The sequence below is a fragment of the Neoarius graeffei genome, chromosome 1 (genome assembly GCF_027579695.1).
Source record: "Neoarius graeffei isolate fNeoGra1 chromosome 1, fNeoGra1.pri, whole genome shotgun sequence".
Lineage (NCBI taxonomy): Eukaryota > Metazoa > Chordata > Actinopteri > Siluriformes > Ariidae > Neoarius > Neoarius graeffei.
Window position 1 is genome coordinate 99,722,058 of NC_083569.1, and position 23,738 is coordinate 99,745,795.

Consider the following 23,738-nt stretch of genomic DNA (forward strand, 5'->3'; position numbering starts at 1 on the left):
TTTATAAAGCAACTTTTTTGTTATATATCAATCTTTTGATCTGCCACAGTAATGTAATGAATTTAAATGAAAATACCTCAAGTTGAGGGCTTTTCTCAGTCATTTTTAGGTGAGATTAAAAGAGATTAATTAGATCAATTAATTACAGATCATAATTAATTAATCTCAATTTTTTTAATCTCTTGACAGCACTAATAGATAGATAGATAACAAAATTAAGAAAAACAATATATATAAATATAGATAAAAATACACTCTAAAATCAAACAATGTACAAAACAGCAGTAGCGCAAATCCAGTACAATAAGGAGAAGGTGCTAGAAGAGCCGCTTATAGGTGAATATGACCGCATGCAAACAAGCACAGCAGCGCATACAGTACAGGTTCGGATCAGAGCCAGGCCCGGCGCCATGGGCGGGCCTTAGGGGGCCGTGCCCGCCCTGAGACTCATGTGGGCCCGCCCTGCTGGAACCCAGAGCAGAGACTTTTTTTCATAGGAGACAGGTCACTGAAGAAATCGTCCATAGAAATGAATGGGGACGGTTCGTAACGGCAGCAAACATTCTAATCAACCGTCTCTGACGGCAGTACGGGTCTGCAAATATCCCGCCTGTTCCGCTGCCAACAACCAATATGTCGATCGAACCAACAGCTTTCCAATCATCTTGCAGCTTCGTGCTCCGCTGTCCCTCTCCTGCCGTTATAGAAGTACTGCGCCTGCGCAGTGTCAAAATAATCCACCAGAAAAGTGGATTTTAAAGCTTTTTCTGAGTCATGAGAACCAACCTAACACTCAAGTATAATCAACTTTTCATGGCGATTTCAATCATATGCTCTTCGCGACCGTTAGTTTTCACAGAGTCCAGTATTGATATCTTCCCATTCATGTTCAGAGGGTCTGGTCTCACTAATCCGAAAAAGATGCCTGAAAGTGGCCGGCGAGTGACCGCACTTGGCCTGATAGGAGCCCGTCACAGCTTCTTCTTCTTATCTGATCAGAGCCCGGCGCCAGACACAGACTGACGGACGGGCCTTGAATTCCTTTGGAGGGGGGGGCACACATTTTATACGCCAAGCCAGGGCAACACAACTGTTTCTAGCAACCCAGGACAGCAGCACAGACGTGACGAGTTAAATATTCTAAGAAACCTATAAAGCAACCAAAACAACTTTCCAAACTGTATCAAACATTGCTCAGCATATTAAAAGGTTTTTTTTGCTCCGCTGGCCTCACAACGCACACAGCTGATTTCGGGTATCTACCGGAAGATGTCGTGATATGATCCCGTCCAGCAATAAAATGTGATTGGCTGAGACAGCTGCTCATTTACCCAGATACCATCTGAAGAAAAAATGTGATCGGTCGGTTGGTTCATTCCATGACATTAACCCATTGGTTCCCAAGAAATATTAGTCCACGTTTATAGCAATGATCCAGAAATTATTACTAGTGTTTCAGTACTCACGGATAATAATGAATGAACCGATCAGCCGATTTCGAATAGTTTCAATACATTTTAAATTGAGCACATTTTTCTTTATTATTGTTATACTGAAAAACTTTGACTTGTAGTTTACGTTTTTTTTTTTTGAGGGGGAAAAAAAACAAAGAAGAAGAAGCTGTGACGGGCTCCTATCAGGCCAAGTGCGGTCACTCGCCGGCCACTTTCAGGCATCTTTTTCGGATTAGTGAGACCAGACCCTCTGAACATGAATGGGGAGATATCAATACTGGACTCTGTGAAAACTAACGGTCGCGAAGAGCATATGATTGAAATCGCCATGAAAAGTTGATTATACTTGAGTGTTAGGTTGGTTCTCATGACTCAGAAAAAGCTTTAAAATCCACTTTTCTGGTGGATTATTTTGACACTGCGCAGGCGCAGTACTTCTATAACGGCAGGAGAGGGACAGCGGAGCACGAAGCTGCAAGATGATTGGAAAGCTGTTGGTTTGATCGACATATTGGTTGTTGGCAGCGGAACAGGCGGGATATTTGCAGACCCGTACTGCCGTCAGAGACGGTTGATTAGAATGTTTGCTGCCGTTACGAATGTCCCCATTCATTTCTATGGACGATTTCTTCAGTGACCTGTCTCCTATGAAAAAAAGTCTCTGCTCTGGGTTCCAGCAGGGCGGGCCCACATGAGTCTCAGGGCGGGCACGGCCCCCTAAGGCCCGCCCATGGCGCCGGGCCGGGCCACTCTTCTCCTGGTGAGTCATCCAGCAAAACTCAGGCTTAGTGAACTCACTACAAACATGCAAATTCTGCCAGAACGCAGTTCGTTCTCAAACTGTGCATGCGTCACACGAGAGGTCACACGAGTACAGACAGGATGGTGGAGTAGTAGCTTAAGCCTGACCAAAAGCAGTACTTGGGCAATGTGCAATACCTCCTAGCTGGACTTTTTTCCCCCATATCTTATTCTTTTTTTTTATATTTGTATATGTAAATACTTAATTTAATTTATCTAGAAGTTTTCTCTATTTTCTATTCTCCTGTAATGCTGCTGAAATTTTAATTTCCCTAAGGGAACCCTCCCAAAGGGATCAATAAAGTTCTATCGAATCTAATATATATATATATATATATATATATATATATATATATATATATATATATATCACCCTCCAGAATTATTGGCACCCCTGGTTAAGATGTGCTAAAAGCTTTAAAATAAATTCATTTTTTATTGCAGAAGCATAATCTCACACTGAACATTGTAGAAAAATGTAACCTTTAACTCAAGTGAATTAAAAAAAATCCCTGACTAAGAAATCATTATTTTTCAGAAAATCACCTGTTCTACAATTATCGGCATCCATAACAATTCCTAGAAAATAAATGTAATTGAAGCATTTCTGTCATTTCTACTGTAGTTTATAAAGTTATTCAGGGTACCTAGGAACCTTTTAATTAGTAATTCATCACATCCTGTTTCCCTGGGGTATAAATATGATGTGACACAGAGGCCTATTTCTCTTATCCACTCTTCAACATGGGAAAGACAAGAGAACACACCATTCAAGTCAGGCAGATGTGTGTCGACCTTCATAAGTCAGGCAATGGCTACAAGAAAACAGCCACTCGCCTACACCTGCCCATATCTACAGTCAGAGGAATCATCAAGAAGTTTAAAACAACTGGAACAGTGACAAACAAGCCTGGACGAGGATGCAAGTTTATCTTGCCACCACGCACAGTGAGGAGGATGGAAAGAGAAGTAAAAAGTTCTCCAAAGCTCACTGTTAGAGAATTGCATCAAAGAGTAGCATCTTGGGGTCACAAAGTCTCCATAACAACCATCAGGCGCTATCTACATGCCAACAAGCTGTTTGGGAGGCATGCACGGAAAAAGCCTTTTCTCACTTACAAGCATAAACCTAAACGTCTGGAGTTCGTCAAGCGGTACTGGGACTTCAACTGGGACCGTGTGCTTTGGTCAGATGAGACCAAGATAGAGCTTTTTGGCAACAAACACTCTAATACATCACAAAAGATGAGTATGTGGAAAAGCACCTCATGCCCACTGTGAAGTATGGGGGAGGATCGGTGATGCTGTGGGCCTGTTTCTCATCCAAAGGCCCGGGAACCTTGTTAGGGTGCATGGCATCATGAACTCTTTGAAATACCAGGACATTTTAAATCAAAATCTGGTGGCCTCTGCCCGAAAGCTGAAGATGGGTCATCACTGGGTCTTTTCAGCAAGATAATGACCCTAAACATGTGGCCAAATCTACACAAAAATGGTTCACCAGACACAAAATCAAGCTCCTCCCATGGCCATCTCAGTCCCCAGACCTCAACCCAGTTGAAAACCTGTGGGGTGAGCTGAAGAGGAGAGTGCATAGGAGAGGACCCAGGACTCTGGACGATTAAGAGAGATTGTGCAAAGACGAATGGTCGACTATCCCTCTCTCTGTATTCTCCCATTTTGTGAAATGTTATAGGAGAAGATTAAGTGCTGTCTTGTTGGCAAAAGGGAGTTGTACAAAGTATTAACATCGGGGTGCCAATAATTGTGGCACACATGATTTCATGTAAAATAATTATTTCTTAATGTGGGATTTTTTTTCCCACTGAATAAATGCACTTGAATTAAAGGTTGGATTTTTCTCTTTTTTTGCGTTGTCATAGATTATTAAAAAAAAATTAATTTATTAGAAGCCTAAGAACTTATCTTAAAGAGGGGTGCCAATAATTGTGGATGGCACTGTGTATATATGTGTATGTGTGTTTAAATTTCTTTTAAACCAAATTTCACCCTAAATCAAATAATTCCCTGTGAAACCCCACTTCAGTTTAAAGAAAATGATCTCTGGTCCAGTAATATTAAACACAAATAATGTGACTGAGATCTCCTTTAACTCCTGCTCACAGCACATTCAACTGTTATTGACTTAACACGACACCAAGAAACACAAACATGCTGTCACAAACAGGACAGAAATAAAATGTAACAGATATAAAACAGTTCACTATTTAAGTCAAAGTGTAGAAAAAGTCCTATGCCGGCATGAGAACCACACTAAACTTAAACGTCACCCTCGATGCAGGCCTGTTGCGTTGCTTGGGTTTGGCGTGACCAGAAACAAAATGGCCGCTTCGCTCAGTAGAGCAAGAAATTAAAAGGTGACGCACCAGTACCTGAAGTTTGGACAGAAGCAAAGTTGTGTCGTCGCCTGCATGCAGAGGTGAACAGTAACGAAGTACATTTACTTGAGTACTGTACTGAAGTACACTTTGAGTATCTGTACTTGAGTATTATTTTTTTGGAAACTTATGACTTTAACTTCACTACATTTGAAAGGCAAATATCGTACTTTTTACGCCACTACATTTCTGTCAAGGTACTCGTTACTGTGAAGCGGCTTTGAAAGTGGACGTTTTTTCTTTTCTTTCCTAAAACGTGATTGGTTTCTTCGCAGGTGACACTGAGACAGCCGATCAGTAATCAGTCGGGTCACGTCACGTCCATAGACTGGATAAAACCAAGTTCAATGATTTCTCCGCAGTGTTATTTGAACATGATCAGTTGATGGCCGAATGAAAGGAGGCGGTTCTTCTGGAGAATGTACGCACTCATGACCATACCTAGAACCCATGTTTCAGTTTTCTGAAAGGATTAAAGGTTTGTTTCATTTTAAATGTTTGCTTTGTTTGCCGAAAATGAACTACATCACGGCCTACAAAAACTCACCATCCAACCTGTGAAAGCATATTGAGGTATATAAACGTTTTATTCCAAGAGAAAGCTTGCAGTGAAGTTGTCTGTGCTTTTAGAGCTAGTGATAACGTTGCAATAGCTATGCAGTCTGGTTAGTCACATGACTTTCTATGGATTTGCCCGCCAAGTTGCCATAGCCTTGTCCCAAGGCCGGATTAACTATATGGGCCTGCGGCACAGTGCCCAGGGGCACTAACCACTCACAGCCAGTGGGGGGGCACCACATGGCAGAAACTTTAAAAATATTTTTCGTGAATGTTTGTACAATTAAAATGGTTATACACTTGACATTGTTAAATAGTCATATATAATTCATTATGAACACTAATTTCATAAAACAACAACAATAATCATAATTCTGAGCAAGAGTGGCCTATGTGACCATTAACCCCCCTTTCCTCAACCTGTCAGTTGAGCCAGTCCAGTGAAATGTATCAATTTTTTAAAAACCGCGGTAGAAATGAAAAATGGACAGACATCAATTGAGTGGTTGTGCGAAGAGAAAATAAAAAAAAGAGAAAGACTCCAGGCGTGTACCTGCAATTAAAAATGTTCCAGTGTTAGATCGTTTTTTTAAAATAAAAACATTGACAACTGCTGTCACTACCAGCGCTGAAGCCGAAGCTAGTGAAATCAGCGATGCTAGTGAGGGAGATGGCCCTGCTAGCACTAGCCGGGGAGATGCTACAATAGGGTGACCAGATTTCCCTAGTCTGAAACCGGGACACTTTTGCGCGCGACCATGCTCGTGCACGCACACCTTTTTTTTACGTAAACGTGACACTCAGAGGTGCTCTTATCATTTTGTTGAAGCTCACATTTATCAACATCTCACATGAAATAAAACAAACAGGCATTTTGTGATCTAGTAGCATAGTGGTATACACAGTGCCGTATTAAGCCAATGCGGTGCCCCTGGGCACTAAACCTCAAGTGCCCCCCACCACCACCCTGCGCGCACACGTTCAGTAACCTCCTGCACACACTCACAAACCTCGCCCTTTGCTGTCAAAAATAGCAGCATATACATAAACAATAGTACACATAAACAAGGTCATTCTTCCTCATTGGAAATGTATTAAGTAGGCTACATCAGCCCATCAAATTCACTGAACACAACCAACGATATGCATGCAGGCATACTGAAATGTCTTATTCAAAAATGAGCAGCATATATTTGCAGTGGCGGATTTAGCAAATTGGGGGCCCCAGGCGAAGGTATGTATGGGACCCCCCTCATCCAATCCGAAACAAAAAAAAAATTACCGACTGCATGGTGGATAGGCAGGTAAAGCTAATCTATAGGGAAGTAAAGGTTGGAGAGGAGAAAAAAAACATTCCCCTTTAAACCCTGCATACACTTCTTTACTCCAAAATGAAGATGGAAAGCAGAGAACACACAAAGTGTAGCACTACACAAACTAATAGTCATGATGGAACCCAACAGAGAATAAGATTTCAGATAACATCTGTCTTTGCCAAAATGCCAGGAAAACCAGCACTGTTTATTTTTTTTTAAAGATCAGAACATTTCAAACATTCTATAAATAAAACTATGTACATGGTTGTGTGTGTGTGAGAGAGAGTGAGTGTGTGTGAGAGTGAGTTAGTGTGTGTGTGTGTGTGTGTGTGTGTGTGTGTGTGAGAGAGAGAGAGAGAGAGAGAGAGTGTGTGTGTGAGAGTGAGTTAGTGTTTGTGAGTGTATGTGTGAGAGTGAGTGTGTGTGAGAGAGAGTGAGTGTTTGTGTGAGTGAGTTAGTGTTTGTGAGTGTGTGTGAGAGAGAGAGTGTGTGTGAATGAGGGGAGGTAAGAAGTGTGGACTGAGGAGAGATGAGGTGGCATTTGGCTCTAAGCAACTCCATATCCATGTGAATGTATGTGTCAGTGAGTGAGAGAGAGAGAATGAGACAGTGTGAGACAGAGAGAGAGTGTTCTGTGTGTGTGAGACAGAGAGTGAGTGTTCTGTGTGTGTGAGACAGAGAGAGAGTGTTCTGTGTGTGTGAGACAGAGAGAGACTGTTCTGTGTGTGTGTGTGAGAGAGAGAGTGTTCTGTGTGTGTGAGACAGAGAGAGAGTGTTCTGTGTGTGAGAGACAGAGAGAGAGTGTTCTGTGTGTGTGTGAGAGAGAGAGTGTTCTGTGTGTGTGAGACAGAGAGAGAGTGTTCTGTGTGTGAGAGACAGAGAGAGAGTGTTCTGTGTGTGTGTGAGAGAGAGAGAGTGTTCTGTGTGTGAGACAGAGAGAGAGTGTTCTGTGTGTCTGAGACAGAGAGAGAGTGTTCTGTGTGTGTGAGACAGAGAGAGAGTGTTCTGTGTGTGAGACAGAGAGAGAGAGTTCTGTGTGTGTGAGACAGAGAGAGAGAGTGTTCTGTGTGTGTGAGACAGAGAGAGAGAGTGTTCTGTGTGTGTGAGAGAGAGAGTGTTCTGTGTGTGTGTGAGAGAGTGAGTGTTCTGTGTGTGTGAGACAGAGAGAGAGTGTTCTGTGTGTGAGAGACAGAGAGAGAGTGTTCTGTGTGTGTGTGAGAGAGAGAGTGTTCTGTGTGTGTGAGACAGAGAGAGAGAGTGTTCTGTGTGTGAGACAGAGAGAGAGTGTTCTGTGTGTGTGAGACAGAGAGAGAGTGTTCTGTGTGTGTGAGACAGAGCGAGAGTGTTCTGTGTGTGAGACAGAGAGAGAGTGTTCTGTGTGTGTGAGACAGAGAGAGAGTGTTCTGTGTGTGTGAGACAGAGCGAGAGTGTTCTGTGTGTGAGACAGAGAGAGAGTGTTCTGTGTGTGTGAGACAGAGAGAGAGAGTTCTGTGTGTGTGAGACAGAGAGAGAGTGTTCTGTGTGTGTGAGACAGAGAGAGAGTGTTCTGTGTGTGTGAGACAGAGCGAGAGTGTTCTGTGTGTGAGACAGAGAGAGAGTGTTCTGTGTGTGTGAGACAGAGCGAGAGTGTTCTGTGTGTGAGACAGAGAGAGAGTGTTCTGTGTGTGTGAGACAGAGAGAGAGTGTTCTGTGTGTGTGAGAGAGAGAGTGTTCTGTGTGTGTGAGACAGAGCGAGAGTGTTCTGTGTGTGTGAGACAGAGCGAGAGTGTTCTGTGTGTGAGACAGAGAGAGAGTGTTCTGTGTGTGTGAGACAGAGCGAGAGTGTTCTGTGTGTGAGACAGAGAGAGAGTGTTCTGTGTGTGTGAGACAGAGCGAGAGTGTTCTGTGTGTGTGAGAGAGAGAGTGTTCTGTGTGTGTGAGACAGAGAGAGAGAGTGTTCTGTGTGTGAGACAGAGAGAGAGTGTTCTGTGTGTGTGAGACAGAGAGAGAGTGTTCTGTGTGTGTGAGACAGAGCGAGAGTGTTCTGTGTGTGAGACAGAGAGAGAGTGTTCTGTGTGTGTGAGACAGAGCGAGAGTGTTCTGTGTGTGAGACAGAGAGAGAGTGTTCTGTGTGTGAGACAGAGAGAGAGTGTTCTGTGTGTGTGAGACAGAGAGAGAGTGTTCTGTGTGTGTGAGACAGAGAGAGAGTGTTCTGTGTGTGTGAGACAGAGAGAGAGTGTTCTGTGTGTGTGAGACAGAGCGAGAGTGTTCTGTGTGTGAGACAGAGAGAGAGTGTTCTGTGTGTGTGAGACAGAGAGAGAGTGTTCTGTGTGTGTGAGACAGAGCGAGAGTGTTCTGTGTGTGAGACAGAGAGAGAGTGTTCTGTGTGTGTGAGACAGAGAGAGAGAGTTCTGTGTGTGTGAGACAGAGAGAGAGTGTTCTGTGTGTGAGACAGAGAGAGAGTGTTCTGTGTGTGTGAGACAGAGAGAGAGTGTTCTGTGTGTGTGAGAGAGAGAGTGTTCTGTGTGTGTGAGACAGAGCGAGAGTGTTCTGTGTGTGTGAGACAGAGAGAGAGAGTTCTGTGTGTGTGAGACAGAGAGAGAGTGTTCTGTGTGTGTGAGACAGAGAGAGAGTGTTCTGTGTGTGTGAGACAGAGAGAGAGTGTTCTGTGTGTGTGAGACAGAGAGAGAGTGTTCTGTGTGTGTGAGACAGAGAGAGAGTGTTCTGTGTGTGTGAGAGAGAGAGTGTTCTGTGTGTGTGAGACAGAGCGAGAGTGTTCTGTGTGTGTGAGACAGAGAGAGAGAGTTCTGTGTGTGAGACAGAGAGAGAGTGTTCTGTGTGTGTGAGACAGAGAGAGAGTGTTCTGTGTGTGTGAGACAGAGCGAGAGTGTTCTGTGTGTGTGAGACAGAGCGAGAGTGTTCTGTGTGTGAGACAGAGAGAGAGTGTTCTGTGTGTGTGAGACAGAGAGAGAGTGTTCTGTGTGTGAGACAGAGAGAGAGTGTTCTGTGTGTGTGAGACAGAGAGAGAGTGTTCTGTGTGTGTGAGACAGAGAGAGAGTGTTCTGTGTGTGTGAGACAGAGAGAGAGTGTTCTGTGTGTGTGAGACAGAGCGAGAGTGTTCTGTGTGTGAGACAGAGAGAGAGTGTTCTGTGTGTGTGAGACAGAGAGAGAGTGTTCTGTGTGTGTGAGACAGAGCGAGAGTGTTCTGTGTGTGAGACAGAGAGAGAGTGTTCTGTGTGTGTGAGACAGAGCGAGAGTGTTCTGTGTGTGAGACAGAGAGAGAGTGTTCTGTGTGTGTGAGACAGAGAGAGAGTGTTCTGTGTGTGTGAGACAGAGCGAGAGTGTTCTGTGTGTGAGACAGAGAGAGAGTGTTCTGTGTGTGTGAGACAGAGAGAGAGTGTTCTGTGTGTGTGAGACAGAGCGAGAGTGTTCTGTGTGTGAGACAGAGAGAGAGTGTTCTGTGTGTGTGAGACAGAGCGAGAGTGTTCTGTGTGTGAGACAGAGAGAGAGTGTTCTGTGTGTGTGAGACAGAGCGAGAGTGTTCTGTGTGTGAGACAGAGAGAGAGTGTTCTGTGTGTGTGAGACAGAGCGAGAGTGTTCTGTGTGTGAGACAGAGAGAGAGTGTTCTGTGTGTGTGAGACAGAGAGAGAGTGTTCTGTGTGTGTGAGACAGAGCGAGAGTGTTCTGTGTGTGAGACAGAGAGAGAGTGTTCTGTGTGTGTGAGACAGAGAGAGAGTGTTCTGTGTGTGTGAGACAGAGCGAGAGTGTTCTGTGTGTGAGACAGAGAGAGAGTGTTCTGTGTGTGTGAGACAGAGAGAGAGTGTTCTGTGTGTGTGAGACAGAGAGAGAGTGTTCTGTGTGTGAGACAGAGAGAGAGTGTTCTGTGTGTGTGAGACAGAGAGAGAGTGTTCTGTGTGTGTGAGACAGAGCGAGAGTGTTCTGTGTGTGAGACAGAGAGAGAGTGTTCTGTGTGTGTGAGACAGAGAGAGAGAGTTCTGTGTGTGTGAGACAGAGAGAGAGTGTTCTGTGTGTGTGAGAGAGAGAGTGTTCTGTGTGTGTGAGACAGAGAGAGTGTTCTGTGTGTGTGTGAGAGAGAGAGAGTGTTCTGTGTGTGTGAGACAGAGAGAGAGTGTTCTGTGTGTGAGACAGAGAGAGAGTGTTCTGTGTGTGAGACAGAGAGAGAGTGTTCTGTGTGTGTGAGACAGAGAGAGAGAGTTCTGTGTGTGTGAGACAGAGAGAGAGTGTTCTGTGTGTGTGAGAGAGAGAGAGAGTGTTCTGTGTGTGTGAGACAGAGAGAGTGTTCTGTGTGTGTGAGACAGAGAGTGAGTGTTCTGTGTGTGTGAGACAGAGAGAGAGTGTTCTGTGTGTGTGAGACAGAGAGAGAGTGTTCTGTGTGTGAGACAGAGAGAGAGTGTTCTGTGTGTGTGAGACAGAGAGAGAGAGTTCTGTGTGTGTGAGACAGAGAGAGAGAGTGTTCTGTGTGTGTGAGAGAGAGAGAGAGTGTTCTGTGTGTGTGTGAGAGAGAGAGAGTTCTGTGTGTGTGTGAGAGAGAGAGTGTTCTGTGTGTGTGAGACAGAGAGAGAGAGTTCTGTGTGTGTGAGACAGAGAGAGAGAGTGTTCTGTGTGTGTGAGAGAGAGAGAGAGTGTTCTGTGTGTGTGTGAGAGAGAGAGAGTGTTCTGTGTGTGTGAGACAGAGAGAGTGTTCTGTGTGTGTGAGAGAGAGAGAGAGAGTGTTCTGTGTGTGTGTGAGAGAGAGAGTGTTCTGTGTGTGTGAGACAGAGAGAGAGTGTTCTGTGTGTGTGAGACAGAGAGAGAGTGTTCTGTGTGTGTGAGACAGAGAGAGAGAGTGTTCTGTGTGTGTGAGACAGAGAGAGAGAGTTCTGTGTGTGTGAGACAGAGAGAGAGTGTTCTGTGTGTGTGAGACAGAGAGAGAGAGTGTTCTGTGTGTGTGAGACAGAGAGAGAGTGTTCTGTGTGTGTGAGACAGAGAGAGAGAGTGTTCTGTGTGTGTGAGACAGAGAGAGAGAGTTCTGTGTGTGTGAGACAGAGAGAGAGTGTTCTGTGTGTGTGAGAGAGAGAGAGAGTGTTCTGTGTGTGTGAGAGAGAGAGTGTTCTGTGTGTGTGTGAGAGAGAGAGAGTTCTGTGTGTGTGAGACAGAGAGAGAGTGTTCTGTGTGTGTGAGACAGAGAGAGTGTTCTGTGTGTGTGAGACAGAGAGAGAGTGTTCTGTGTGTGAGACAGAGAGAGAGTGTTCTGTGTGTGTGAGACAGAGAGAGAGAGTTCTGTGTGTGTGAGACAGAGAGAGAGTGTTCTGTGTGTGTGAGACAGAGAGAGTGTTCTGTGTGTGTGAGACAGAGAGAGAGTGTTCTGTGTGTGTGAGACAGAGAGAGAGTGTTCTGTGTGTGTGAGACAGAGAGAGAGAGTGTTCTGTGTGTGTGAGACAGAGAGAGAGTGTTCTGTGTGTGTGTGTGAGAGAGAGAGAGTGTTCTGTGTGTGTGAGACAGAGAGAGTGTTCTGTGTGTGTGTGAGAGAGAGAGTGTTCTGTGTGTGTGAGAGAGAGAGAGTGTTCTGTGTGTGTGAGACAGAGAGAGAGTGTTCTGTGTGTGAGACAGAGAGAGAGTGTTCTGTGTGTGTGTGAGAGAGAGAGAGAGTGTTCTGTGTGTGTGAGACAGAGAGAGAGTGTTCTGTGTGTGAGACAGAGAGAGAGTGTTCTGTGTGTGTGTGAGAGAGAGAGAGTGTTCTGTGTGTGTGAGACAGAGAGAGAGTGTTCTGTGTGTGTGAGACAGAGAGAGAGTGTTCTGTGTGTGTGAGACAGAGAGAGAGTGTTCTGTGTGTGTGAGACAGAGAGAGAGAGTTCTGTGTGTGTGAGACAGAGAGAGAGTGTTCTGTGTGTGTGTGAGACAGAGAGAGAGTGTTCTGTGTGTGTGAGAGACAGAGAGAGAGTGTTCTGTGTGTGTGTGAGAGAGAGTGTTCTGTGTGTGTGAGAGAGAGAGTGTTCTGTGTGTGTGAGAGAGAGAGTGTTCTGTGTGTGTGAGACAGAGAGTGTTCTGTGTGTGTGAGACAGAGAGTGTTCTGTGTGTGTGAGACAGAGAGAGTGTTCTGTGTGTGTGAGACAGAGCGAGAGTGTTCTGTGTGTGAGACAGAGAGAGAGTGTTCTGTGTGTGTGAGACAGAGAGAGAGTGTTCTGTGTGTGAGACAGAGAGAGAGTGTTCTGTGTGTGTGAGACAGAGAGAGAGTGTTCTGTGTGTGTGAGACAGAGAGAGAGTGTTCTGTGTGTGTGAGACAGAGAGTGTTCTGTGTGTGTGAGACAGAGCGAGAGTGTTCTGTGTGTGAGACAGAGAGAGAGTGTTCTGTGTGTGTGAGACAGAGAGAGAGTGTTCTGTGTGTGTGAGACAGAGCGAGAGTGTTCTGTGTGTGAGACAGAGAGAGAGTGTTCTGTGTGTGTGAGACAGAGCGAGAGTGTTCTGTGTGTGAGACAGAGAGAGAGTGTTCTGTGTGTGTGAGACAGAGAGAGAGTGTTCTGTGTGTGTGAGACAGAGCGAGAGTGTTCTGTGTGTGAGACAGAGAGAGAGTGTTCTGTGTGTGTGAGACAGAGAGAGAGTGTTCTGTGTGTGTGAGACAGAGCGAGAGTGTTCTGTGTGTGAGACAGAGAGAGAGTGTTCTGTGTGTGTGAGACAGAGCGAGAGTGTTCTGTGTGTGAGACAGAGAGAGAGTGTTCTGTGTGTGTGAGACAGAGCGAGAGTGTTCTGTGTGTGAGACAGAGAGAGAGTGTTCTGTGTGTGTGAGACAGAGCGAGAGTGTTCTGTGTGTGAGACAGAGAGAGAGTGTTCTGTGTGTGTGAGACAGAGAGAGAGTGTTCTGTGTGTGTGAGACAGAGCGAGAGTGTTCTGTGTGTGAGACAGAGAGAGAGTGTTCTGTGTGTGTGAGACAGAGAGAGAGTGTTCTGTGTGTGTGAGACAGAGCGAGAGTGTTCTGTGTGTGAGACAGAGAGAGAGTGTTCTGTGTGTGTGAGACAGAGAGAGAGTGTTCTGTGTGTGTGAGACAGAGAGAGAGTGTTCTGTGTGTGAGACAGAGAGAGAGTGTTCTGTGTGTGTGAGACAGAGAGAGAGTGTTCTGTGTGTGTGAGACAGAGCGAGAGTGTTCTGTGTGTGAGACAGAGAGAGAGTGTTCTGTGTGTGTGAGACAGAGAGAGAGAGTTCTGTGTGTGTGAGACAGAGAGAGAGTGTTCTGTGTGTGTGAGAGAGAGAGTGTTCTGTGTGTGTGAGACAGAGAGAGTGTTCTGTGTGTGTGTGAGAGAGAGAGAGTGTTCTGTGTGTGTGAGACAGAGAGAGAGTGTTCTGTGTGTGAGACAGAGAGAGAGTGTTCTGTGTGTGAGACAGAGAGAGAGTGTTCTGTGTGTGTGAGACAGAGAGAGAGAGTTCTGTGTGTGTGAGACAGAGAGAGAGTGTTCTGTGTGTGTGAGAGAGAGAGAGAGTGTTCTGTGTGTGTGAGACAGAGAGAGTGTTCTGTGTGTGTGAGACAGAGAGTGAGTGTTCTGTGTGTGTGAGACAGAGAGAGAGTGTTCTGTGTGTGTGAGACAGAGAGAGAGTGTTCTGTGTGTGAGACAGAGAGAGAGTGTTCTGTGTGTGTGAGACAGAGAGAGAGAGTTCTGTGTGTGTGAGACAGAGAGAGAGAGTGTTCTGTGTGTGTGAGAGAGAGAGAGAGTGTTCTGTGTGTGTGTGAGAGAGAGAGAGTTCTGTGTGTGTGTGAGAGAGAGAGTGTTCTGTGTGTGTGAGACAGAGAGAGAGAGTTCTGTGTGTGTGAGACAGAGAGAGAGAGTGTTCTGTGTGTGTGAGAGAGAGAGAGAGTGTTCTGTGTGTGTGTGAGAGAGAGAGAGTGTTCTGTGTGTGTGAGACAGAGAGAGTGTTCTGTGTGTGTGAGAGAGAGAGAGAGAGTGTTCTGTGTGTGTGTGAGAGAGAGAGTGTTCTGTGTGTGTGAGACAGAGAGAGAGTGTTCTGTGTGTGTGAGACAGAGAGAGAGTGTTCTGTGTGTGTGAGACAGAGAGAGAGAGTGTTCTGTGTGTGTGAGACAGAGAGAGAGAGTTCTGTGTGTGTGAGACAGAGAGAGAGTGTTCTGTGTGTGTGAGACAGAGAGAGAGAGTGTTCTGTGTGTGTGAGACAGAGAGAGAGTGTTCTGTGTGTGTGAGACAGAGAGAGAGAGTGTTCTGTGTGTGTGAGACAGAGAGAGAGAGTTCTGTGTGTGTGAGACAGAGAGAGAGTGTTCTGTGTGTGTGAGAGAGAGAGAGAGTGTTCTGTGTGTGTGAGAGAGAGAGTGTTCTGTGTGTGTGTGAGAGAGAGAGAGTTCTGTGTGTGTGAGACAGAGAGAGAGTGTTCTGTGTGTGTGAGACAGAGAGAGTGTTCTGTGTGTGTGAGACAGAGAGAGAGTGTTCTGTGTGTGAGACAGAGAGAGAGTGTTCTGTGTGTGTGAGACAGAGAGAGAGAGTTCTGTGTGTGTGAGACAGAGAGAGAGTGTTCTGTGTGTGTGAGACAGAGAGAGTGTTCTGTGTGTGTGAGACAGAGAGAGAGTGTTCTGTGTGTGTGAGACAGAGAGAGAGTGTTCTGTGTGTGTGAGACAGAGAGAGAGAGTGTTCTGTGTGTGTGAGACAGAGAGAGAGTGTTCTGTGTGTGTGTGTGAGAGAGAGAGAGTGTTCTGTGTGTGTGAGACAGAGAGAGTGTTCTGTGTGTGTGTGAGAGAGAGAGTGTTCTGTGTGTGTGAGAGAGAGAGAGTGTTCTGTGTGTGTGAGACAGAGAGAGAGTGTTCTGTGTGTGAGACAGAGAGAGAGTGTTCTGTGTGTGTGTGAGAGAGAGAGAGAGTGTTCTGTGTGTGTGAGACAGAGAGAGAGTGTTCTGTGTGTGAGACAGAGAGAGAGTGTTCTGTGTGTGTGTGAGAGAGAGAGAGAGAGTGTTCTGTGTGTGTGAGACAGAGAGAGAGTGTTCTGTGTGTGTGAGACAGAGAGAGAGTGTTCTGTGTGTGTGAGACAGAGAGAGAGTGTTCTGTGTGTGTGAGACAGAGAGAGAGAGTTCTGTGTGTGTGAGACAGAGAGAGAGTGTTCTGTGTGTGTGTGAGACAGAGAGAGAGTGTTCTGTGTGTGTGAGAGACAGAGAGAGAGTGTTCTGTGTGTGTGTGAGAGAGAGTGTTCTGTGTGTGTGAGAGAGAGAGTGTTCTGTGTGTGTGAGAGAGAGAGTGTTCTGTGTGTGTGAGACAGAGAGTGTTCTGTGTGTGTGAGACAGAGAGTGTTCTGTGTGTGTGAGACAGAGAGAGTGTTCTGTGTGTGTGAGACAGAGAGAGAGTGTTCTGTGTGTGTGAGACAGAGAGAGTGTTCTGTGTGTGTGAGACAGAGAGAGAGTGTTCTGTGTGTGTGAGACAGAGAGAGAGAGTGTTCTGTGTGTGTGAGACAGAGAGAGAGAGTTCTGTGTGTGTGAGACAGAGAGAGAGTGTTCTGTGTGTGTGAGAGAGAGAGAGTGTTCTGTGTGTGTGAGACAGAGAGTGTTCTGTGTGTGTGTGAGAGAGAGAGAGAGTGTTCTGTGTGTGTGTGAGAGAGAGAGTGTTCTGTGTGTGTGAGACAGAGAGAGAGTGTTCTGTGTGTGTGAGAGAGAGAGTGTTCTGTGTGTGTGAGACAGAGAGAGAGTGTTCTGTGTGTGAGACAGAGAGAGAGTGTTCTGTGTGTGTGAGACAGAGAGAGAGTGTTCTGTGTGTGAGACAGAGAGAGAGTGTTCTGTGTGTGTGAGACAGAGAGAGAGTGTTCTGTGTGTGTGAGACAGAGAGAGAGTGTTCTGTGTGTGTGAGACAGAGAGTGTTCTGTGTGTGTGAGACAGAGAGAGAGAGTGTTCTGTGTGTGTGAGACAGAGAGAGTGTTCTGTGTGTGAGACAGAGAGAGAGTGTTCTGTGTGTGTGAGACAGAGAGAGAGTGTTCTGTGTGTGTGAGACAGAGAGTGTTCTGTGTGTGTGAGACAGAGAGAGAGAGTGTTCTGTGTGTGTGAGACAGAGAGAGAGTGTTCTGTGTGTGAGACAGAGAGAGAGTGTTCTGTGTGTGTGAGACAGAGAGAGAGTGTTCTGTGTGTGTGAGACAGAGAGAGAGTGTTCTGTGTGTGTGAGACAGAGAGTGTTCTGTGTGTGTGTGAGAGAGAGAGTGTTCTGTGTGTGTGAGACAGAGAGAGTGTTCTGTGTGTGTGAGAGAGAGAGAGAGTGTTCTGTGTGTGTGTGTGAGAGAGTGTTCTGTGTGTGTGAGACAGAGAGAGAGTGTTCTGTGTGTGTAAGACAGAGAGAGAGTGTTCTGTGTGTGAGACAGAGAGAGAGTGTTCTGTGTGTGTGTGAGAGAGAGAGAGAGTGTTCTGTGTGTGTGAGACAGAGAGAGAGTGTTCTGTGTGTGTGAGACAGAGAGAGAGTGTTCTGTGTGTGTGAGACAGAGAGAGAGTGTTCTGTGTGTGTGAGACAGAGAGAGAGAGTTCTGTGTGTGTGAGACAGAGAGAGAGTGTTCTGTGTGTGTGAGACAGAGAGAGAGTGTTCTGTGTGTGTGAGAGACAGAGTGTTCTGTGTGTGTGAGAGAGAGAGTGTTCTGTGTGTGTGTGAGAGAGAGTGTTCTGTGTGTGTGAGAGAGAGTGTTCTGTGTGTGTGAGACAGAGAGTGTTCTGTGTGTGTGAGACAGAGAGAGAGTGTTCTGTGTGTGTGAGACAGAGAGAGAGTGTTCTGTGTGTGTGAGACAGAGAGTGTTCTGTGTGTGTGAGACAGAGAGAGAGAGTGTTCTGTGTGTGTGAGACAGAGAGAGTGTTCTGTGTGTGAGACAGAGAGAGAGTGTTCTGTGTGTGTGAGACAGAGAGAGAGTGTTCTGTGTGTGTGAGACAGAGAGTGTTCTGTGTGTGTGAGACAGAGAGAGAGAGTGTTCTGTGTGTGTGAGACAGAGAGAGAGTGTTCTGTGTGTGAGACAGAGAGAGAGTGTTCTGTGTGTGTGAGACAGAGAGAGAGTGTTCTGTGTGTGTGAGACAGAGAGAGAGTGTTCTGTGTGTGTGAGACAGAGAGAGAGTGTTCTGTGTGTGTGAGACAGAGAGAGAGTGTTCTGTGTGTGTGAGACAGAGAGAGAGTGTTCTGTGTGTGTGAGACAGAGAGGGTGAGTGAATGAATGAGAGAGTCATTTTCTTCGTGGTGGTCAACAGAAACGGGACACGCACTCACCACCTCCGCTATGTTTTTTTCAGAATTATTAGTCTGCTGCTCGTCTGCTCTGTTGGAGCTTGATGCCGCTCGCTCCCCTCCTGAATCAACAGCAGCTCCTCCTGCTCCGCTACAACATCCGAGTCAACCGACGGCGTTGACACATTAAAGAAAGTTGTAAGCTTGGGAAGTGCATCATTCTTTGATTTCGCCTCATCCCGCTTCCTCCTTTTCGTAGCACCACTTGGAACGTGGCGCTTCATTTCGCTGATCACAAGTTCAAAACAATTCAGCACAGTCGCTATTAGAAGTTCTCTGAATTCACTCACTCAGGTTCAGCTCACGTTCGTCGCGCAATGTTCTCGGACTCGCGCGATCATTGCATTATCCATTTCAACACAAACGGGGGGGTGGGGGGGTGGGGGGTGTACAAATACTTAATTCCTTTGTATTTTAGTTTTTTGTCTTTGTTTCCGATTTAAACATACAAAATTACAATTTACAAACACAATGGCTTAGGAATGGATCGCTGTCCAAAGGCCCCCAAATCCCCAGCTGATTGGGGAAGGGGCAGCTGGTCTGGGGCCCCTGCCGAATGGGAAAGTTGGAGGGGCCCAAGGCAATTGCCTACTTCGCCTCCATTGTAAGACCGCCTCTGTATATTTGTATGTCTCAAGGGGATCCTCGTCGTCGCCGACCCTTCGGCTAACACTGGCTGTGGTTAAATATTATTGTAGAAAGGGACTTTATGAAGTTCAGTCCATTTACTTGCATTGGTTTACCGGGAAGATTTGCCGCGAGTTCTAAATGACGTCATGACTTATTCTACTTCTGATTCTATTCTCATACTAATTCTGATTCTATTCTCATACTACTTATTCTGATTCTATTCTCATACTACTGCACGAGAAGGACGCTGTGTTCACGAGCTTCTAGTGGCAAGGTATTATCTCTATATTATGTATTTATTACATGGGTTTACACTTGAAAGTGACTTTTAACACTGATAACCTAAAGGTGTTCTTTCTCTATTCTCCACTAATGCCTACTGTAGCCTGGATAGATGGATGACACATATAAGGAGAGCAGATTCCTCTCTTTACTTTTTTACCAAGCTGTTCGGGACCATAAACCTGTATGGATGTTGGAGGACATGCGCAACAGGGAGATATTTCACTGGGAAGAAGACACCCGGCACCAGACATACACTCCTTCTGAAGCACTTCTGTATGCTATCGTGCATGACCACCGAGCTTACGCACAATATTTGCTGAATCAGTTCTCAGACGGGGCTCTTGCAATGCCAGGCGACTCTTTCTGCTGCTGTCCATCATCTGCGCCACACTTGACCATGGCTGTCCACTATGACAGGAAGGCCATTATGGCTCTCATCCTTCAGGTGGCACATACAATGCCCACTCTGTGTTCATACATGAACCGAGGTGGTTGCAAACATCTGGAGAATGGCAAAACTCCACTCCATCTGGCATGTGAACTGTCGCATGCAGCAACCATCGTAATGTTATTGGGACATGGTGCTTCACCACAAGCTGAGGACCACGATGGTATGACACCACTGGATCTCGTCCTCAAGCAGCTCTGGACCACCAAAGTGAACACAGGTGCCAGAATGTTGTGCCTTGAGAGCTTGCTCATGTTCATGCCTGAGTTGCGGTTCAACATGAAGAGCTCACTGGAAAAAGATCCACAGCGCTGGTCCAAAGTACTGGGAGAGGAGATGTTTAACTATCTAATCACAAAAATTCCAGGAACAATCTTTCTTATGGCTATGCAAAAAGTCCTGTCTCAATTGCCTCCGAAAGAATTTCCAAAAAGTCTGGACAAACTGCCCATTCCAACTTTTCTGAAACCCATCACATAGACCTGAACACAGACCTGGCCTGCATCCTACTGAAATAGACTTTGAAAATGCTTTTTTATTGTTGTTAGTTAGTTAGTTAGTTAGTTAGTTAGTTAGTTAGTTAGTTAGTTAGTTAGTTAGTTAGTTTTTCCATTTGTTTGCTTGTGACTGGCATGAATTTGACGTGTGTGTGTGTGTGTGTAATGAAATGAATGATTACCTAAGTTATAGTTTTAATCAAAAATGTCTTCCTGTTTTCAGATTAAATAATGGAAACATTTTCTTTAATAAAAGGAAAAATATTTTTTACGTGATGAAAACTAACAAAAAAATGTATGTATGTATTTTCTAATTTAATGGTTATGCAAACTAATTACAATTTAATGTAAGTTTACTTTTATTCTATCAGGGTTTTACTTTTGAGAATGTGCTTGTACTGCATGTGTCACTGGAAAACTGAATGATCCAGTTGATTGTTTCCCTCCTTTTTATCTGCATGGCTTTAAATGCAAAAAAAACCCAGTCTAAAATCAAAAGGCTGATCTTGATTTGAAAACCACTGTAACATTATAATGGTTTTTGTGCATGATTTGATTGTGTGAAAGGCAGTAAAAGGACAGCTGTCTTCTGAGAGACTTTTCTCAGATAATTCTGTTCACTGGACAGTGCTATACTTTATATAATTTTTAACGTACAATTTTAAGGCATGTTTTGCACTATATTATCATGATACCACTGTGATAATGCAAATATCAAAAGAAACAATTATTATATGAAAATCTGGGTTAGCAGTCCTAACGGTATAATATGCATATCTGAAAGTGTTTTTTTTTCTTTGTGTACTGTTCAGCTGTGATTTAACTGTAACTATGATTATTTCAAGTTGTTTACCTCATTGTGGACAAAAGAACAAGGGTTATTAATAATAATAATAATAATAATAATAAATCTTACCTTTTCTGAAATTATTCTGGTGTGTGTGTGTGTGTGTCTACATGTCTGAGTACTAAGTTGTCACAAGTTTCTTAATCCCTCCACTATTGATTATTCATTAATTCATTTTCACCAACCACTTGAGTCTCACCAGGGTTGCAGTTTATCCAGAGCCTGTGCTGGAAACACTGGGCATTTGGTGGGTATTTTCCCTAAATGGGACACCATTGCAAATTTACATGCTCACTTTCTCAGCAAAGCTAAATATCATTAGTCCTATCTTATATTGTGAGAAATTGTGAAAATGCCTCAAGTATCATGATATATTTTGACCCCAATTCCACCCTAGTGCATCGTTTTTTAACAATTTAAATGGTTTGTGATAGGACAAACTTTTGCCATGTTTGTAACAAAGGCTGTGAAATTCATAGCAGTGAGTAAAATTGTATTAGTGTGTTTGCATTTGCATTGCCAAGGTTTAAATTAAAACACTGCAAACAATTAGTCTGAGTTTAAAAAACAAAAACTTTTCTGGTATGGCAAAATTATCTCAGAACAATGGAACAGACCTGACAAATGCTTATCTTGGTAATAGTAATAATAATAATAATAATCATCATCATCATCATCCCAATAATCTCATACGTCAAACTAAGTGTATGTGTCCTCTCACTATTCTGAGCTCACTAAAATATATATTTTTTAGATTAGATTAGATAGAACTTTATTGAGCCCTTTGGGAGGGTTCCCTCAGGGAAATTAACATTCCAGTAGCATCATTATAGGATAAACAGAGAATAGAATATAAAAAAGAGAACTTCGAGATAAATTAAGTCTTTAGAAAACTTCTAGATAAATAAATTATTTACATAAACAAATATATTAAAAAGATATGAAAAAAGTCCAGCAGGAGGGGTATTGCACATTTATATTGCACATTGTCCAGTATTGCTTTTTGTCAGACTAGGCTACTGCTGCTTCCCGTCCTCTGTCCTCCTGTTACCCCTCCTCCCCCCAGAGAGGAGTTGTACAGTCTGATGGCGTGAGGGACAAAGGAGTTTTTAAGTCTGTTTGTCCTGCACTTGGGAAGGAGCATTCTGTCACTGAACAGGCTCCTCTGGTTGCTGATGACGGTGTGCAAGGATGTTAAAGGACCGCAGCCTCTTAAGGAAGTATAGCTTACTCTGTCCCTTCCTGTACATGTGGTTGGTGTTGCAAGTCCAGTCCAGCTTGCTGTCCAGCCACAGCCCGAGGTACCTTTAGGAATCCACAGCCACAGAAAGTTTAATGCGCAGGTGTATTTTTTTCATGTTCCTTCAGTTAATTTGTTTGCAGTAATTTGGTTGTATATATCAGATTGCGGGGCGGCACGGTGGTGTAGTGGTTAGCGCTGTCGCCTCACAGCAAGAAGGTCCTGGGTTCGAGCCCCGGGGCCGGCGAGGGCCTTTCTGTGTGGAGTTTGCATGTTCTCCCCGTGTCCGCGTGGGTTTCCTCCGGGTGCTCCGGTTTCCCCCACAGTCCAAAGACATGCAGGTTAGGTTAACTGGTGACTCTAAATTGACCGTAGGTGTGAATGTGAGTGTGAATGGTTGTCTGTGTCTATGTGTCAGCCCTGTGATGACCTGGCGACTTGTCCAGGGTGTACCCCGCCTTTCGCCCGTAGTCAGCTGGGATAGGCTCCAGCTTGCCTGCGACCCTGTAGAAGGATAAAGCGGCTAGAGATAATGAGATGAGATGAGATATCAGATTGCCTTTTATCATTATTCAATTCATGATTGGCTAAAAAACTAGTAATTTATACTGGAATTTTTTTTTTAATAAAATAATATGTTAAGAATACAATAAGAAAACAGAACAGAAAATAATACATAATGAATTGTGATTAAAATTTGTTTTGTTAATCACTGAATAATTACATTTTATAAATGTATTAATAATTATTCATTTTTGGGAGCTCTGTAGTGGTTTGGCCTGGTCTTCATCAAGTAAATGACTCTTGTATTGCCTGATTGGACCCAAATTGTATAACTTTGGTTTAAAACACTGTGATTAGCAGCACTGGAGCACCCCAGGGCACGGTGCTGGCCCCTCTTCTCTTCACCCTGTACACCATGTACTTCTGCTACAACTCGGAGCTGTGTCACATTCAGAAGTTCGCCGATGACACAGCCATCGTGGGGTGTATCAGGGACGACAGAGAGGAGCATAGGAGCCTGGTTAGGGACTTTGCCGTGTGATGCAACAGGAACCATCTGCAGCTCAACACCTCAAAGACCAAGGAGCTGGTCATTGACTTTGGGAGGTCCAGACCAAGGTCACGACCAGTTCTGATCGAGGGAGTCGAGCTGGAGAGGCTGCGGTCCTTTAACATCTGCAGGAAACTCCTGTGGATGTTCTATCAGTCCGTGGTCACCAGTGTCCTGTTTTACACTGTGGTGTGCTGGGGGGGGCAGCACATCCAAGAAGGACACATCCAGGCTGGACAAACTGATCAGACGGGCCAGCTCTGTGGTCGGCATGAAGCTGGACTCTCTGGTGATGGTGGCAGAGAAGAGGACTATGGACAAACTACTGAACATCATGGACGATGCCAGTCACCCTCTGCACACCGTCATCAGCAACCAGAGGAGCCTGTTCAGTGACAGAATGCTCCTTCCCAAGTGCAGGACAAACAGACTTAAAAACTCCTGTCCCTCACGCCATCAGACTGTACAACTCCTCTCTGGGGGGAGGAGGGGTAACAGGAGGACAGAGGACGGGAAGGAGCCGTAGCCCAGCCTGACAATAAGCGATACTGGACAATGTGCAATATAAATGTGCAATACCCCTCCTGCTGGACTTTTTTCATATCTTTTTAATATATTTGTTTATGTAAATAATGTATTTATCTAGAAGTTTTCTAAAGACTTAATTTATCTCGAAGTTCTCTTTTTTATATTCTATTCTCTGTTTATCCTATAATGATGCTACTGGAATGTTAATTTCCCTGAGGGAACCCTCCCAAAGGGCTCAATAAAGTTCTATCTAATCTAATCTAAAAAATATATATTTTAGTGAGCTCAGAATAGTGAGAGGACACATACATTTAGTTTGACGTATGAGATTATTGGGATGATGATGATGATGATTATTATTATTATTATTATTATTATTACTATTACCTAGATAAGCATTTGTCAGGTCTGTTCCATTGTTCTGAGATAATTTTGCCAGACCAGAAAAGTTTTTGTTTTTTAAACTCAGACTAATTGT

General features: G+C 44.6%; 1 protein-coding gene across 1 annotated transcript; it reads left to right on the forward strand.

Moving 5' to 3' along the window:
• The first annotated feature begins 17,594 nt into the window (after nucleotides 1-17,594).
• Nucleotides 17,595-19,741, forward strand: LOC132876296 (ankyrin repeat domain-containing protein 9-like). The gene is made up of 3 exons (XM_060913505.1): nucleotides 17,595-17,869; nucleotides 18,605-18,635; nucleotides 18,747-19,741. The coding sequence occupies exon 3, from the start codon at nucleotides 18,756-18,758 to the stop codon at nucleotides 19,572-19,574; it is 819 nt and encodes a 272-aa protein (XP_060769488.1). The 5' UTR covers nucleotides 17,595-17,869; nucleotides 18,605-18,635; nucleotides 18,747-18,755; the 3' UTR covers nucleotides 19,575-19,741.
• The last annotated feature ends 3,997 nt before the right edge of the window (nucleotides 19,742-23,738 follow it).